This window comes from Cyprinus carpio, chromosome B13 (assembly GCF_018340385.1).
Source record: "Cyprinus carpio isolate SPL01 chromosome B13, ASM1834038v1, whole genome shotgun sequence".
NCBI lineage: Eukaryota > Metazoa > Chordata > Actinopteri > Cypriniformes > Cyprinidae > Cyprinus > Cyprinus carpio.
Genome location: NC_056609.1, coordinates 26,551,959 through 26,565,733, shown reverse-complemented (window position 1 = coordinate 26,565,733; position 13,775 = coordinate 26,551,959). Strand labels below are relative to the sequence as shown.

The window sequence follows — 13,775 nt, the reverse complement described above, 5'->3', positions numbered from 1 at the left end:
AAATAAATGTATTTGATATAATTATACTACATGCTATTACTTTAATATCAATTATATTTAATTAAGTGTATTTAGGAGTATTTAAGAGTATTTAAATAACATATAGGTTTTATCTTTCATACTTTTATTTATTTTAGTTTGTTTTAGTAATTTTTTTATGTGCTTTTGTCATTTTTGTCATTTAAATTTTAAATACATATATATCATATATATATATATATATATATATATATATATATATTACTATATAGCTTTAATGCATTTTAATTTGAGCAATTTTAGTACTTAAACTTATTTAAATTAGGTAGAAAAAGCTACATTTTAAACATTCAATTAAGTTTTTTTAATTGTCTAATATTTACATTTTATTTAATTTGAGTCATATATCAGTTGTTGATTGTGAATAGTTTTAGTTATCAACACAAATAAAGGTGGATAAAGAATTGATAGTTCTAGGATTGGGTTTAGTCATAACCTAAATGCTCCTTCCACCGTGATCACCATGTCATCCTTTCTCTCTCTCCATTAGCCATGAAGAACTTAACGTTCCAGATCACGCCAGACTCCAACAAAGACAGCGAGAGCATACAGATGGGTCGAGACCTCAAACTTTCCTGCCACGTCGACGCCCAGCCTCAGGACAAGGTGAACTACACCTGGTACAAGAACGGAGCTCTCATCTACCCCACTGACAGCCTCATTGTGCTGCGCAGCGACCCAGACATGCCGCCCGGTACCAGCAGCCTGGAAATCGTGGACATGAAGTTCAGAGATCAGGCCACCTACAGCTGCGTAGCGAACTTCCCTGGGAGCAGCGTTCCTGAACTGCGAGTGGATGTGAACATCACGCAGAGCAGCGGTGAGACTCTGATTGTAATACTAAAGATGCGCAGGGTCTATCTATCTATCTATCTATCTATCTATCTATCTATCTATCTATCTATCTATCTATCTATCTATCTATCTATCTATCTATCTGTCTATCTGTCTATCTGTCTGTCTGTCTGTCTGTCTGTCTGTCTTTCTGTCTGTCTATCTGTCTGTCTGTCTGTCTGTCTGTCTGTCTGTCTTTCTGTCTGTCTGTCTGTCTGTTACCATTCTCTCTATCATTCTATCTATTGATCAGTCGATCATTCTATAATTCTATCTGTCGTTCTATCTTTCTAGTTCTCTATCAGTCTACTTACCTTAGCAACTACAAGTTCCCGATCTGTCGGTCACTATGAGTTATGTCGTGACGACATATTTATACATAACATTATTAATTTTTTTAATTAAATAAAAATTACCTCTTGTGCCATCTTTAAAGTTTTTTTTTAACAACAACAGAAAGAAACCACTAATTAGCACAAATGTTTTCTCATACTGTATATAGGGCTTTTTTTGTACAACATGATGTTTATTGAGTAGTTTTTCAGCTATCTGAGATGTTAAACTTATGCCTCATGGGTAAACAGTGATAATGTGGGAATGGCCATTCTGCTGGGTTGCTGGTAGTAAACTGTTGAATTCTGGGAAATACAGACGCCCTCGTGCATTTGAGTCCCCTCTGATCTGCTCTCTCTCATCTCAGCAGGATGCAGTTTTTTTCCTGAGTTTCTCCTCTTTTTTGTACTTGAAGTTGCAACCTTCACCGGGGTTACTCTCTGTTTCTGACTGCAGTACCTAACATGATCAGTCGTATCATCTGACAGTCTCTTTATCTCTCGCTTTATGATCTTTCTGTCCTACTGTTTGAAATCTGTCCATTCTACAGTATATGGTCATTATTTTGACTGTTTTTTTTTCTTATATATTATTTTATATTGCATCACAATTGTCTCTTTTATACATTGTTAACCTGCCAACCGGCCTTGGTATACAGTAGGTGAGATAAAAAGAACTGCAGCATTAGCATTGCAACACTAATTGAGTAGTAGAATTTTTTCTTTTCTTTTTTGACTGTTTTGTACAATTGTTTATAAGAAAATTAATTTTGATTTAGTTTATTAATTAATTGAATAAAATACTATTCTCGTTGTTTTTAAAAAAAAAAAAAAAAAGTTGGGATACAAACCTTCTATGAATGTGAGTGAGTAGTATCTCATAAAACTACAAATCTTCATCTTTGGATGTTATTTCTTCTATTTTCTTTTTTTTTTTTTTCTTATACATATTAGCTATAATTTAATATAATTTAGATTTTTTGAAACGGTCAGACATCCAAAAACAATACATTCTCCTCTTACGACTGTTTTCCTCTTTTCCAGTCATACCTCCTGTTCTGAGTGTGCCAGTCGGAGGGGGTGTGGTCAATGTCAGTGAGGGCGGGACCTCAGAGCTTGTGTGTTTGGTCGATGGTAAGCCCCGCCCACCCGTTCTGTGGTCCCGTGCAAACAAGGACCTGCCCATGCCGTCGGGGGATTGGGTGGTGGAAACACGCGATGGACGTTTGCGGCTGACCAATGTGACGCGGGACATGATGGGAGCGTACCGCTGCCAAACCGCTCCTTACAACGGCCTAAACATCAAACGCCGACAGGCTCAGGTGCAGCTCAACGTAGAGTGTAAGTGTTTCAGTCATCAAACAAAGTTTTGAATTGGGGAACTACTTTGAAATGATAGTTCATCAAACTGCTAAAGCTAGAAGTAGCTAACTACATTAAAGTTATTTACAAGTTAGCAGTGAGTGAATAGCATTCCCCCCAATGATCTGGATAAATGATCACATTCTCAGTCACCAGCTTCTTATTTTTGGGTTGACCTGTGAACACTCAAAATGATTGGCAGGCAGCACTTGAAATCTCACACTTAAATATGTAACCTAAATATCTTATATTTATATTATGTTTAGATTATGTTTAGATAACTTGCACAATTATTCCAGATGTCTTAACTTTTAATCAAAAAATAATTTTGACCTAATGGCTGTTTATTTTATGTACACTACCATTCAAATTTTGGGGTCTGTAAGATTTTTAAAATGTTTTTAAGAGTCTCTTTTTTTAAATAAATATTTTTTCTTTTTTTATTTATTATCTTTTATTTATTAGAGGCTGCATTTATTTGATTAAAAATACAGTAAAAACAGTAATATTGTAAAATAGTTTTATTTTTTAGAAAAATTATTCTGTTTTAATATATTTCAATATGTAATTTGAATAAATTAATGTTATGGCAAAGCTGCGTTTTCAGCATTATTAATTTGTTCAGATATCATTCTAATATGCTGATGTGCTACTCAAGAATAATTTATTATTATTTTAGTAAAAAAATAATAATATTAAATTTTTTGTGGATTTTTTTTTTTTTTTCACAATCTTTTGATGGATAAAATGTTTAAAAGATAAGCATTTATATAAAATAGAAATCTCTTTATAAGTTTTATAAATGTCTTTGCTGTCACTCTTTATCAATCTAATACATCCTTACATTATATAAGTATTCATTTCTTTCAAAAGTTTGACCCCAAAGTTTTGAATTGTTTGTATCATCACTATTCAGGTGGATAAAATCAGATTTTTGCCCCTCAAATATCCTGTATCATACTCAAAAGCATGTCTGATTGCAGAAGTAAAATGGCTTGTGAACAACAATGTAAGTTTACTAAGTTGGCTTATTGTTTTGGTCGCTCCCTGTATTGCACAGGACATAGCCAAACTATATAGTGGTTTTAACCGTAAATGCTTAAAGGGATAGTTAACTTTTATTTGGTCTCTATTGACTAGCATAGTTTTTTTTTCTTTTTTTTCACTATGGAAGTAAGTGGGGACCAGCAACTGAAGGTGAACCATCCCTTTAAATGATTTAGAGTTAAAAGGTTATCCAAAGTGTTTATAGGAAGTCCCGCTCTAGCCTTTCTATAATATCACAGAAGGATTTTATTTGTCAGTCGACCAGGCCGTTGGACATATCGCACATTATTTGTCAATTGATACAGTTTGGACACATCCCAGAGCATCTCAGACAACAGCACTCCTCTGCCTGCCTGAGAAAGGACAGCGGTAATGAAGTCTATCATGAAATTGTCTCGATCGATGGCGTGATTAGATTTGATTTGGTGCCGCACATTCTAATGTGATTTTAATCTTGATTGTAATGCGATCCACTGACTGAGGATAGATTGAGTCTCCGAACGCACGACCAAACGAGCCAAAGTGACACGCGTTTTCCATTAAGACCCAATGGGCCATTATCAATGATTTTGATCCTGCTATTTTTAGATGCAGCATTTGAGGGCCAGCGGGAGTGTTAATGCGCTCGGAGTTTTCATAATGCATTATGATGCCCGTGTGGAGCGCATTTTGTAAGTGCCAAACTAAAAAGCCTTGAATTCATTAGCGCTCTAGCTGTGCACAACCGTACAAAAGATAGACTGGTTAAACCCTGAACCACTCAATGCGCATCAGCCCTTTTCACACAAGCCATTAGCGGAGCAAAGCACTCTATGCTCTCATAATGGATCCTGTGTTTATTGTGTTGCTTCAAAATGCACCATGTGATTACAGGACGATGCTGAATTTGAGTGTGCGTCGGTTCATTCACTGCACAGTAGCATCTGACCGTGAGCATCACACAATGCAGAGAGCTTTTTCGAGCGGTGACATTTTGGTCAGGAAAACCGGGTGGTTGGTAGTTCAAACCCCACAAGGTGCAGGCTATGAACCATTACCATTGTGCACGAGGCTCTGAACCTAAAGTTTATTCTAGGTGAAGTGAGGGTGATTGTCCTGCATTGAAAAAAAAAAAAAAAAAAAAAAAAAAAAAAAAAAAACTGGTGTTAGATTTACTTTCACTTGCAAATACTACATTTCACAGATAATTACACAGAAAGGACATTAAACGCATTCAATTAACCATCATGTTGTGATCCGGTCATTTTGAACTAGGCTAGAGAGGTCAAGATTTGGCGATACAATAGCACCACAAAATAAACCAATTTTTATTTTATATAGGTTTTTCATTTTTGACCCACAACAGTTTTTCAGCACTGCACAATAAATTTTGACATAGACAAACTGTAAGTGTATTATGAAATGTACTTAATTGTTGTTTTATTTACAACTTGTAAGAGACTTGGATGTAATGTGTCTATGCTGGTAAACTCATTTCAGTATCTCTTTAGATTATTTTTATTGATCATACGCTGTTTTGTTATCATATTCTGTGTGTCAGGGGTTGTTTCAGTATATGTCTCTTTCCATCTAGCAGACAGCGTTTAGGTAAACGAGTTTGTCTCAGGTGAGCGGAGCATGTCATTGCTCGGCTTGTGATCAATTATGATAAACGAAGAAAACAGCTACATGATTTATACTGTTATTAAACAGCACAGTCAATGAATCTGCACAGCCCATACATTCAGAGACGAAGTATAAATGCTGTGCATCTGACTTAAACACAATATATCCCAAAACATGTAACGCAGAGCATGCTGTGAACAAATTGAAGTTTTTGGGAAGGATTTATGGCCAGAGAAATCCCAGAATGCTGTGTTGCAGCTAAATGAGTGATAGCTTCATTAAGAGCTTGTATGAATCACCCTCTCTCCCACGCATCTAAGTCTATACTCACATCCTCAGTCCCTTTGTTTCTATCTTCCGTCAATATCGCTGCTGTAACGGGCCCAGCTAATGCGGAGTATTGCAGGATGGAGGCAGTTTAGAGCCCACCGCTGTGTTTCATCCCACGGCAGGTCTGATTTATGAGCCAGGTGGCTCTGCCTGTCTCTCTGGAGCTGGAGACAGGGGGATGCTGTCTAACACCCCTCCCTGTCTCTCTGTGTCAGAAGAGACAGACAGCGTCTGCCTGAAAATGAACCATGTTTCACTGAGAGGCATCCAGAGGCTAGAAGGGTAAATCTCACAAAACCTGTCAAGAACAATCTAAAAAAAAAAAAAAAAAAAAAAAAAACAGTGATATATTATTTAAATCGTGAAGCATTTGTAGTATTTGTTGCATGTATATTGTTTAAAATAAAATATGTATACATTCATATTTAGAATATTATACATGTACATTTTTATTTAAAATAGGCTACTATGTATTTAATTATGGAAAATTCATATTTTTTTTTTTTTAAATACATTTACAATTTACATATTTAATTAAAAAAAAGTAATATTTGAAAATATACACACATTATATATATATATATATATATATATATATATATATATATATATATATATATATATATATATATATATATATATATATATATATATATATATATATATATATTTACCATTACATCCCTTGCTCACCAATAGATCATCTGCTCACCAAGAGATCATCTGCAGTGAATGGGTGCCGTCAGAGTGAGAGTCCAAACAGCTGATAAAAACATCACAATAATACACAAGTAATATAAGTAATCCATAAACTGGGTGTTGGTAAACAAATCCACCATTAAACCATGTTTTTCACTTCAAATTCTTTCTTCCTGCTCAAATACCACTCATCTCGTCTGAATCAGTAGAGAAATATGCATGGATCAAGAACAGTTTACAAGCGAACAGTCCAAAATCACCTCTGTTGAGCTTAGATAAATGTTTTGAAATGCAACACTGATGATCACCCCGTCATATCAAGAGAATTTATAATGCTCTATACTGTACAGTATCATTCACGGCAGCTTTTGTTATGCATTTTCCAACTTGCCTTTTTTTTTTTTTCTGTCGTGTCTGGGTCAGTTTTTCTTGCTTTCTTTACTCACCGTCTTTATATGTTTTAAATGCATTCAGCATTTTTTCGCTTTGCTAACAAATAATCAGTTAAAGGAGATACATTTCGGAAAAGTCCAACAGCTGTTTTATTCAGTTCATCATGCATAATGAATATGCATAATTTATAAGTTCATGCATTCCATGGGATTTGAACCCATGACCCTGGCGTTGCGAGCACCAGTGCTTTTCTATTCATTTTCTTTGAAAATAATTTAATAATTAAAAAGTTTTTTTTTTTTTTTTTTTTTTACTCCAAAGAATTGTGGCACTTATGGAGTGGTTTGGCTGGAGCACTAGTTCTCTCCCACGCTGTGTGTTTTCTTTGTCTCAATTCCAAAGCACAAACCAGAGAACCTTGTAGGAATTTTAAATGGGTTTCATTGTGATCATTTTGGCAGTGTTGAATTAGTGTGAATACAAGTCAGTGAAATCAAATTTGACCCTGTGTGCTTCTTTAATGCACAGACCTGGTCTTGTTTTACCATATTTGTTGCAGATAAACAATGAAAAATGAAAAAAAAAGATGCCATTCAAAAGCCAAATTACTTCTTTAATCTGACATATTTATATGTCATGTTTATATTTATATAAGTGAAACGGGAAAGAAGAATTAGTTTTATCCATCAGGAATTGGTTGGAGCTTGGAAAATGGGTATGATAATCGTTCTGAATGTTATGTTGGATGTCTATTTCAAAGGATTGTCTATTAAAGTTAACATTCTGTACAACCAACGAGTTTGTAAATCAGTCTGATGCTAATAAGTTTTTTTTTAATTATATTGTCATTGAAAGCATTGAATTCAAGTTCATAGAGTTAATTACACCCTGATGCTTTGTCACAGTTTCTGCACATTATTAGTTACAGTAATGTACTGTTGATGTATGCCTGAGGTGCTGTGATGCTAATTTGCAGTCACATCACTTCATACATGCGGAGTGTCTAACCAGACCCTGGTAGACTGTAATAAGTCACTAGCTCTAGCACACTATATAGATTGATTCCGTGCAATTAGCTGAGACAATGTGCACCCCATCTTATTGATTCAGGTAGTAGCTTGCAATCTGTCATCTGAACGTCGTCGGCATGTGCGATGGGTTCAAGTGTTGTGTCCTAAGTGCCTTGGTGTGGTTAATTTGGGGCTTTGTTTCCAGTAAAAATCTCAAGAGTGGTCAGTTCAATTACTGTTCTTTTATTTAAATCGATTTTCTTAAACTGATAAAAAATCGATAAAAATTTTGAGAACCATTTTACCAAAAAGTGAACTGTGATAGAATTAAAAATGTCAGCACAGCAGAGCAAAACAGATGCAACTGGTGAAAAATGTAGAAGAAACAATCAGATGAATACCAGTAGGCTATAATAGTTTTTTTTTCTCCACCAGACCCTCCTGTTGTGGATCCAGTCCTGCTGGATGTCCGGTCTCAAACGTTTTCTACAGTCAATCTCCGATGCCTGATTCTCAAGTCCAATCCAAACCGAATAGCCGGCGCCCGCTGGTATCGCAATGGGCTGCCCATCCGAACCCCAACGGTGGACCCTCAAAGTGTCCCTCAGCTTCGCTTCAAGCTAGACACCACTAATAATGGCACTTACGAGTGCAGAGTGAGCAATGGAGTCGGGACCTCAACCTGCACCTTCATCGTGTCTGGTGAGTTGTAAAAAAAACTGTATGTTGGTTGAGTACTGTACCTTACAGAAAAACTTTAACCTAAAAAATAGATTTGACATTGACCCGACTCAGTAGAACAGTTCTTTCAGACATCTTTACAACTACCTAAACCAGCTTGGATAACCTAAAGACCACAACTGACTAGCTTGAACCAACTAAACCATATGAAACCACTGTGATCAAGCTGGTTTAAACTGGATCTTCCATCTGGAATTACATAATCAGCTCTGCTTGCTTTGCTGAAAAGTGAATAGCATTAAAATGAGAATTAGCATATTTTGTGTGAACAATGTCGGTCACTCACTCCTTACAGTTGAGTTGCCAGCTTTGTTAGCTACTATGCTAGTTGATGATGTGCTGTAGAAATCTGCCAAGAAAGGCCAGACGGTGATGTGGCACCATACAGTACTCTTCCAAAAGGCCCAGGTATGTCTGTTCTCTCTGTGAGGAGAAACACTGGCTGCTGTCTTGCAGACTTGTAAGGTTTTTCCTTCTCAGCAGGGTCTTATCTTTAGCTTTGCCAACACATCGTGACAGCTGAGGGATGCTAATGCTATCAGCTAGTTCTATCGCCACACTCTAATATGACTGCTGTTATACTGTAGGCCTCGCTGCTATGCAACATACAGATTTGATAATATGGTAAAAGGAATTGTTTGTCTATTGTCCTTCAGAAGTTTTGCTAATGTTCCCATTAGGTTATGAAAATGTTATTTCTGAATGTTCTCTAAATATTCTCTGAATGTTCAAAATGTCGTTTAAAAAAAAAAAAATGTTTTTGTGCATGTTAAATTACTACTATATTTTGTTTTAAATGATGGTTACCATAAGTTCCTGTAAGGGACCACTGATCTATAATATAGAACTGGATTGCTCATGACGTCATAAAATTGAAGCTGCAGCGCCGCCATATTGGTAATCCCTAGTGTGCGTAAACGTTCTATTGAATTAATAGGAAATTGTATGATTTTAATAAGAAACCATGACATAACAAGTCAGCGTTTTTAAATCTGAAGTATCCCTGTACATTATTACAATGCAAACACCCTAGTCATATAAACGGTTATTTTTTTTAAATGTCTGGAACTTCCCCTACTTATTAAAAATCTATGTTCATTACAGTAGCGAACATGATAAACATCAGACGGACACGACCTCAGCATATAAAACAAACGACAAAGTGCTCATTCTGAAATCTGAAGAAAGATTTATGCTTTGTATACCTTTATTTGCCTTGTACAGTTATTCATTGTTTATATAATTTAGTTATAGTCTTTTTATTCGTTATTGGGCGCTAAGTGCAAAAGTTTCAACAATGATTTCATTAACAGCATTCATTTTGAAGCAGGTAATGATTCAAAGGGTTGTTAAAATAATTATTAATTCAGCATACAATATTTTACATGTAAACGGTAACGTTACTGCTAGTACGCGTATTTGCGCGATCTTGGAGAGTCTGAAATAGATGTTGCTCAATCAGGACATTAAAAATATACACATCATAATTTATACAGATAAATAACTTACTATACACAGTATGGATTTAAAGACATTTAAAAATAATTTTTATTTCCAAGATAGTAAGTTAAGCTTTTCAGTTCAGTATATAGCAATATTAACAGATGCTTTTGTATTATTCACTGTAATATATTCAAATCCATTTCTGATACTAATACGTTCATGTTTAATAATTCCTGAGTAATTATGTTCATAAAGAAATAGGCTATATTTTGTGTTGGATCGTTACCTGTGTCATCAGTGCGCAGCAGACACCCACCTAAACGGTTTAAATATTTCGCTTATACTGCCCCAAAAGACCGTAAACGCTGCAGATAACATCTTAAGTAAACATTAATTTACATACACATAACATAAAAACTAGTCCCGTTTGACTGATTTGCTTCAAATCGGGTGATTTTAGGACAGCGGTTTGAATGTGGACTCAATGGTGCTCTCTGCCAGTAGGGATTAGTAAGATGGCGGATCGAACACTTCCGGTGGCTTCACTGCCTGCTGGCAGTTTAGAACGCGATGAGCGATCCAGTCATATATACAGGGGCGGATTTAGTGAATTGGGGGCCCCAGGCAAATATAGGAATGGGGCCCTATACATTTGCACACATTTACCTAGATCAACTTTGAGGTCCTTTTTTGTTGTGATGCTTGCTGCTGCACAATGGTGCCACATTGTTGTGTCCAATGTTTCTAAATTTTTTATGTACATGTTAAAATAGGATTCCTTCATTAACATTTACATTTAATCATTTAGCAGACACTTTTATTATTTCATGTTGTAGACCATGAAATAGCAATTGATTAACCTCACAATTGAATCTTTTTTCAAGAAAAGGGATCAGAAAGTATAAATTTACTATATTATTTAAAATGGATTTATGTGGGTGAATTTTTGCATTGGTCTGAACAAAAACTGCAGACTGGATTATTGAAAATGCACATTCATTCTCTACCAGTAGGAGGTGCTTTTGGAACGTAAGAAATATAGTGGTTTCCCCCGATAACGGCTGTAAACAAAGCAGTGCTCATCTCATAAATGATCCTTTATCAGGTAAAATGAAAATGCGATCTAAACTTTTCTGAAGACTAAAGGTTTCTGAGGTTCATTCTGAATTAGTGAGAATGAGAAGAGTATGAAAAAAGTATACCCTATATTGATGAGTAAAGTCCACTGATGAGTTACCAGCGTAAACCTACATTTAATTTTAGTCATTTTAACTTAGGGCTGTCAATCAATTAAAACATTTAATCGTGATTAATCGCAACTTAATTGCACATTTTTATCTGTTCTAAATGTACCTTAAATTAATACTTTTCCCTCGGTTTCACAGACAAGGCTTAAGATAGTCTCAGACTAAAATGCATGTTTGAGCTGTTTCAGCTGATAATATCCCGGGACTTTAAGTTTTTAATTCTCTAATCAACATGGGCATGGACAAATACTGATGCTTTATGCAATATATGTTTATGAGTGAAACCATAGTTAACAGAGCATGAAGTTCTGTTGTCAGACAACGGAATGAATATGAAATAGTGACTGAAACGCGACCCATTAAGACTACATAAACAGCTCTCCCTTCCAAGATGTTAATCTGCACAAAAATCCCGATTTATAGTATAATCGTGCCGTTTTCTGATAAAATCAAATAGGCTACACATAAGATAAAGACACTAGCTGTGCTATGATTTCGACTATACTTGCATGTAAAATTAGAGAAGCAACATATATCTGTGTTTTAACTGAAAGCGCAGCTCCTTTCAGCCGCTCGCTGAACAGAGCGGACGCAGAGAGAGAAGTGTGTGCGCGCGCTGGGAAAAAAGAGAGACCTCGCGCTCGTGCAGCAGTCAGCTTCAGATGCATGATTTTCATTTGCTACAAACAGGATACACAAGAAGCACGTTCAACTCGGAAACGCAGACCGTTGTCGTGGTAACAAACACCGTAAACAGCAACCGTTCGCGTGTCCGCGCTTATTGCGTATCTCCTATATGAAAAAGCATTTTAGGGGGCCCCTGGCTTTTGGGGGCCCAAGGCAGTCACCTACCTTTGCCTAATGGGTAAGTCCGCCCCTGCATATATAGATCAGTGTAAGGGACATAGAAACAGCCAAAAACATAAAAACTGACATCAACACAGCATAGCTGCTTACAAGTGCATTTTTTCCTTACAAAAGTGACTTCAAATATATAATTTATCCAACATCTTTGGCACAAGACAAAATCTGAAAAATATTTATTATTGCAATTCCGTTTGGTGACACTAAATTAAACAGTTCTCATTTAATGAAATGCTTGTCTTTCATTGATGCGCTAGATAATTGGTTCTCACCCGGTGGGTCGTGACCCAATAATGGCTTTTTTTCTGCAATAATAAAATACAATTAACTATGCATACCTAGAATGGCAAACAAATTTATCACATTATCTTTAATGTAACAGCTATGTCTAGAAGCAGAATCACTGCTATTTCAGTTGAATATCCACCTTATTTTTAACATATTTTTAACAGTCCAATATGCTGCTTGATATTGCAATCTGTTATTTTCTCATCAAATAATTTTAATGCATTGCCATAATTCTAAACATGCCAGTTTGTAGTTCAGATAGTTTACCCCAATCAAAATGAATCGAAACGGTGCACATTCACAGGAAATTACTTACTTCCTCATTGCAAAATAAGATGGCTAAGATGGTAGTAGTTTATCTTTTTAAAGTATTTGATTAATTAGTCATACTCTGTTTTGGTTTGTTTGTACATTTAGCTCAGCCGTATAATGCAGAGTTTTACTACGACACACCAAACCCCATTCGCACCTTGAAGAACAATTATTCCTACATCCTGCAGTGGACACAGAAAGAGCCCGGCGCCGTGGACAAAATCATTGGCTACTGGATCAATGTGCAACAGGTAAAGCAAACACCCACGGACACTGGAAGCTTAATATTTACTGCTTCTTTCTTTCTTTCTTTCTTTCTTTCTTTCTTTCTTTCTTTCTTTCTTTCTTTCTTTCTTTCTTTCTTTATGTGTTGTCTCGGTTGGAGGTGGATGAGTAGAATAAGTGTGTTTGTAATAGGAGTCAGGGGAATAGTGTGCTCTGTGCAGGGAGCAGACAGTGGATCGATCACTGCTTGTACTGCATTAAAGAGACTCTCAGAACCCCACTGGTCCAACACAAGAACACACAAGCAGCCTGATTGGGTCTGTATTTCATCCCTGGTGAAAAAAAAACAACAACAACAAAAAAAACAGCTCATACACTCTTTTCAGAACCTGGTCAAGCAGGTCCCCACCAGCTTGTAGTCTATGTGATAAACAAAGAGCTTGGATTAAAATACAGTGTCGCAAGAAGCCATTCTTAGGTCATGTTTCTTCTCTAACAGTGTCATTGATGAAGTAAATTGACTTTTAGGGTCGACCTCACGGAATGAAAATATTGGTGTTAACACAAATAAATCGCAAATTGAAGTTGCATATTTATAGCATGCGCAAACCTATTGTGTTTAGTAGCTTGAGTTCTCGTCCACAGAGATGAATATGTCCTCATTGTGTCCATCGCACTCGACTTTGCCAGATGGGATTGGATGCTCATGTATAGCTAACTTTATTTCACACCCAAGCAGCTGTAATTCACACAGCTCCTGCCTTTTGTCCTTCGTCCCTGAGTGTCAGCAGTGTTGAGGCCGCATGAATATGCTTTGTGTTTCTGTACATGGTTTAGTGGAGCATTGTCCAAAGTACAGTTGGTGGTTTGCTAAAAAATGTAAATATGTCCCAGTTTCCACTGTGAGGCTCACTGACTGAAAAGGTTTAAACTTCAGTGCAGGTCCATAACCACCATAGACGTTGAGGAGGACACCCCCACCCCCATATTTTATATTTAACAGT

General features: G+C 36.2%; 1 protein-coding gene across 2 annotated transcripts in view; it reads left to right on the top strand.

Annotated features, from left to right (window-relative positions):
* The window catches only part of LOC109087521 (MAM domain-containing glycosylphosphatidylinositol anchor protein 1-like), a 179,075-nt gene that overhangs the window by 119,560 nt on the left and 45,740 nt on the right, over window positions 1–13,775 (top strand). For both annotated transcript variants that reach the window (XM_042737479.1, XM_042737478.1), the window contains exons 8-11: window positions 530–859; window positions 2,250–2,546; window positions 8,087–8,353; window positions 12,652–12,797. In XM_042737479.1, the coding sequence (XP_042593413.1) occupies window positions 530–859; window positions 2,250–2,546; window positions 8,087–8,353; window positions 12,652–12,797 (1,040 nt within the window). The remainder of the gene's footprint in view (window positions 1–529; window positions 860–2,249; window positions 2,547–8,086; window positions 8,354–12,651; window positions 12,798–13,775) is intronic.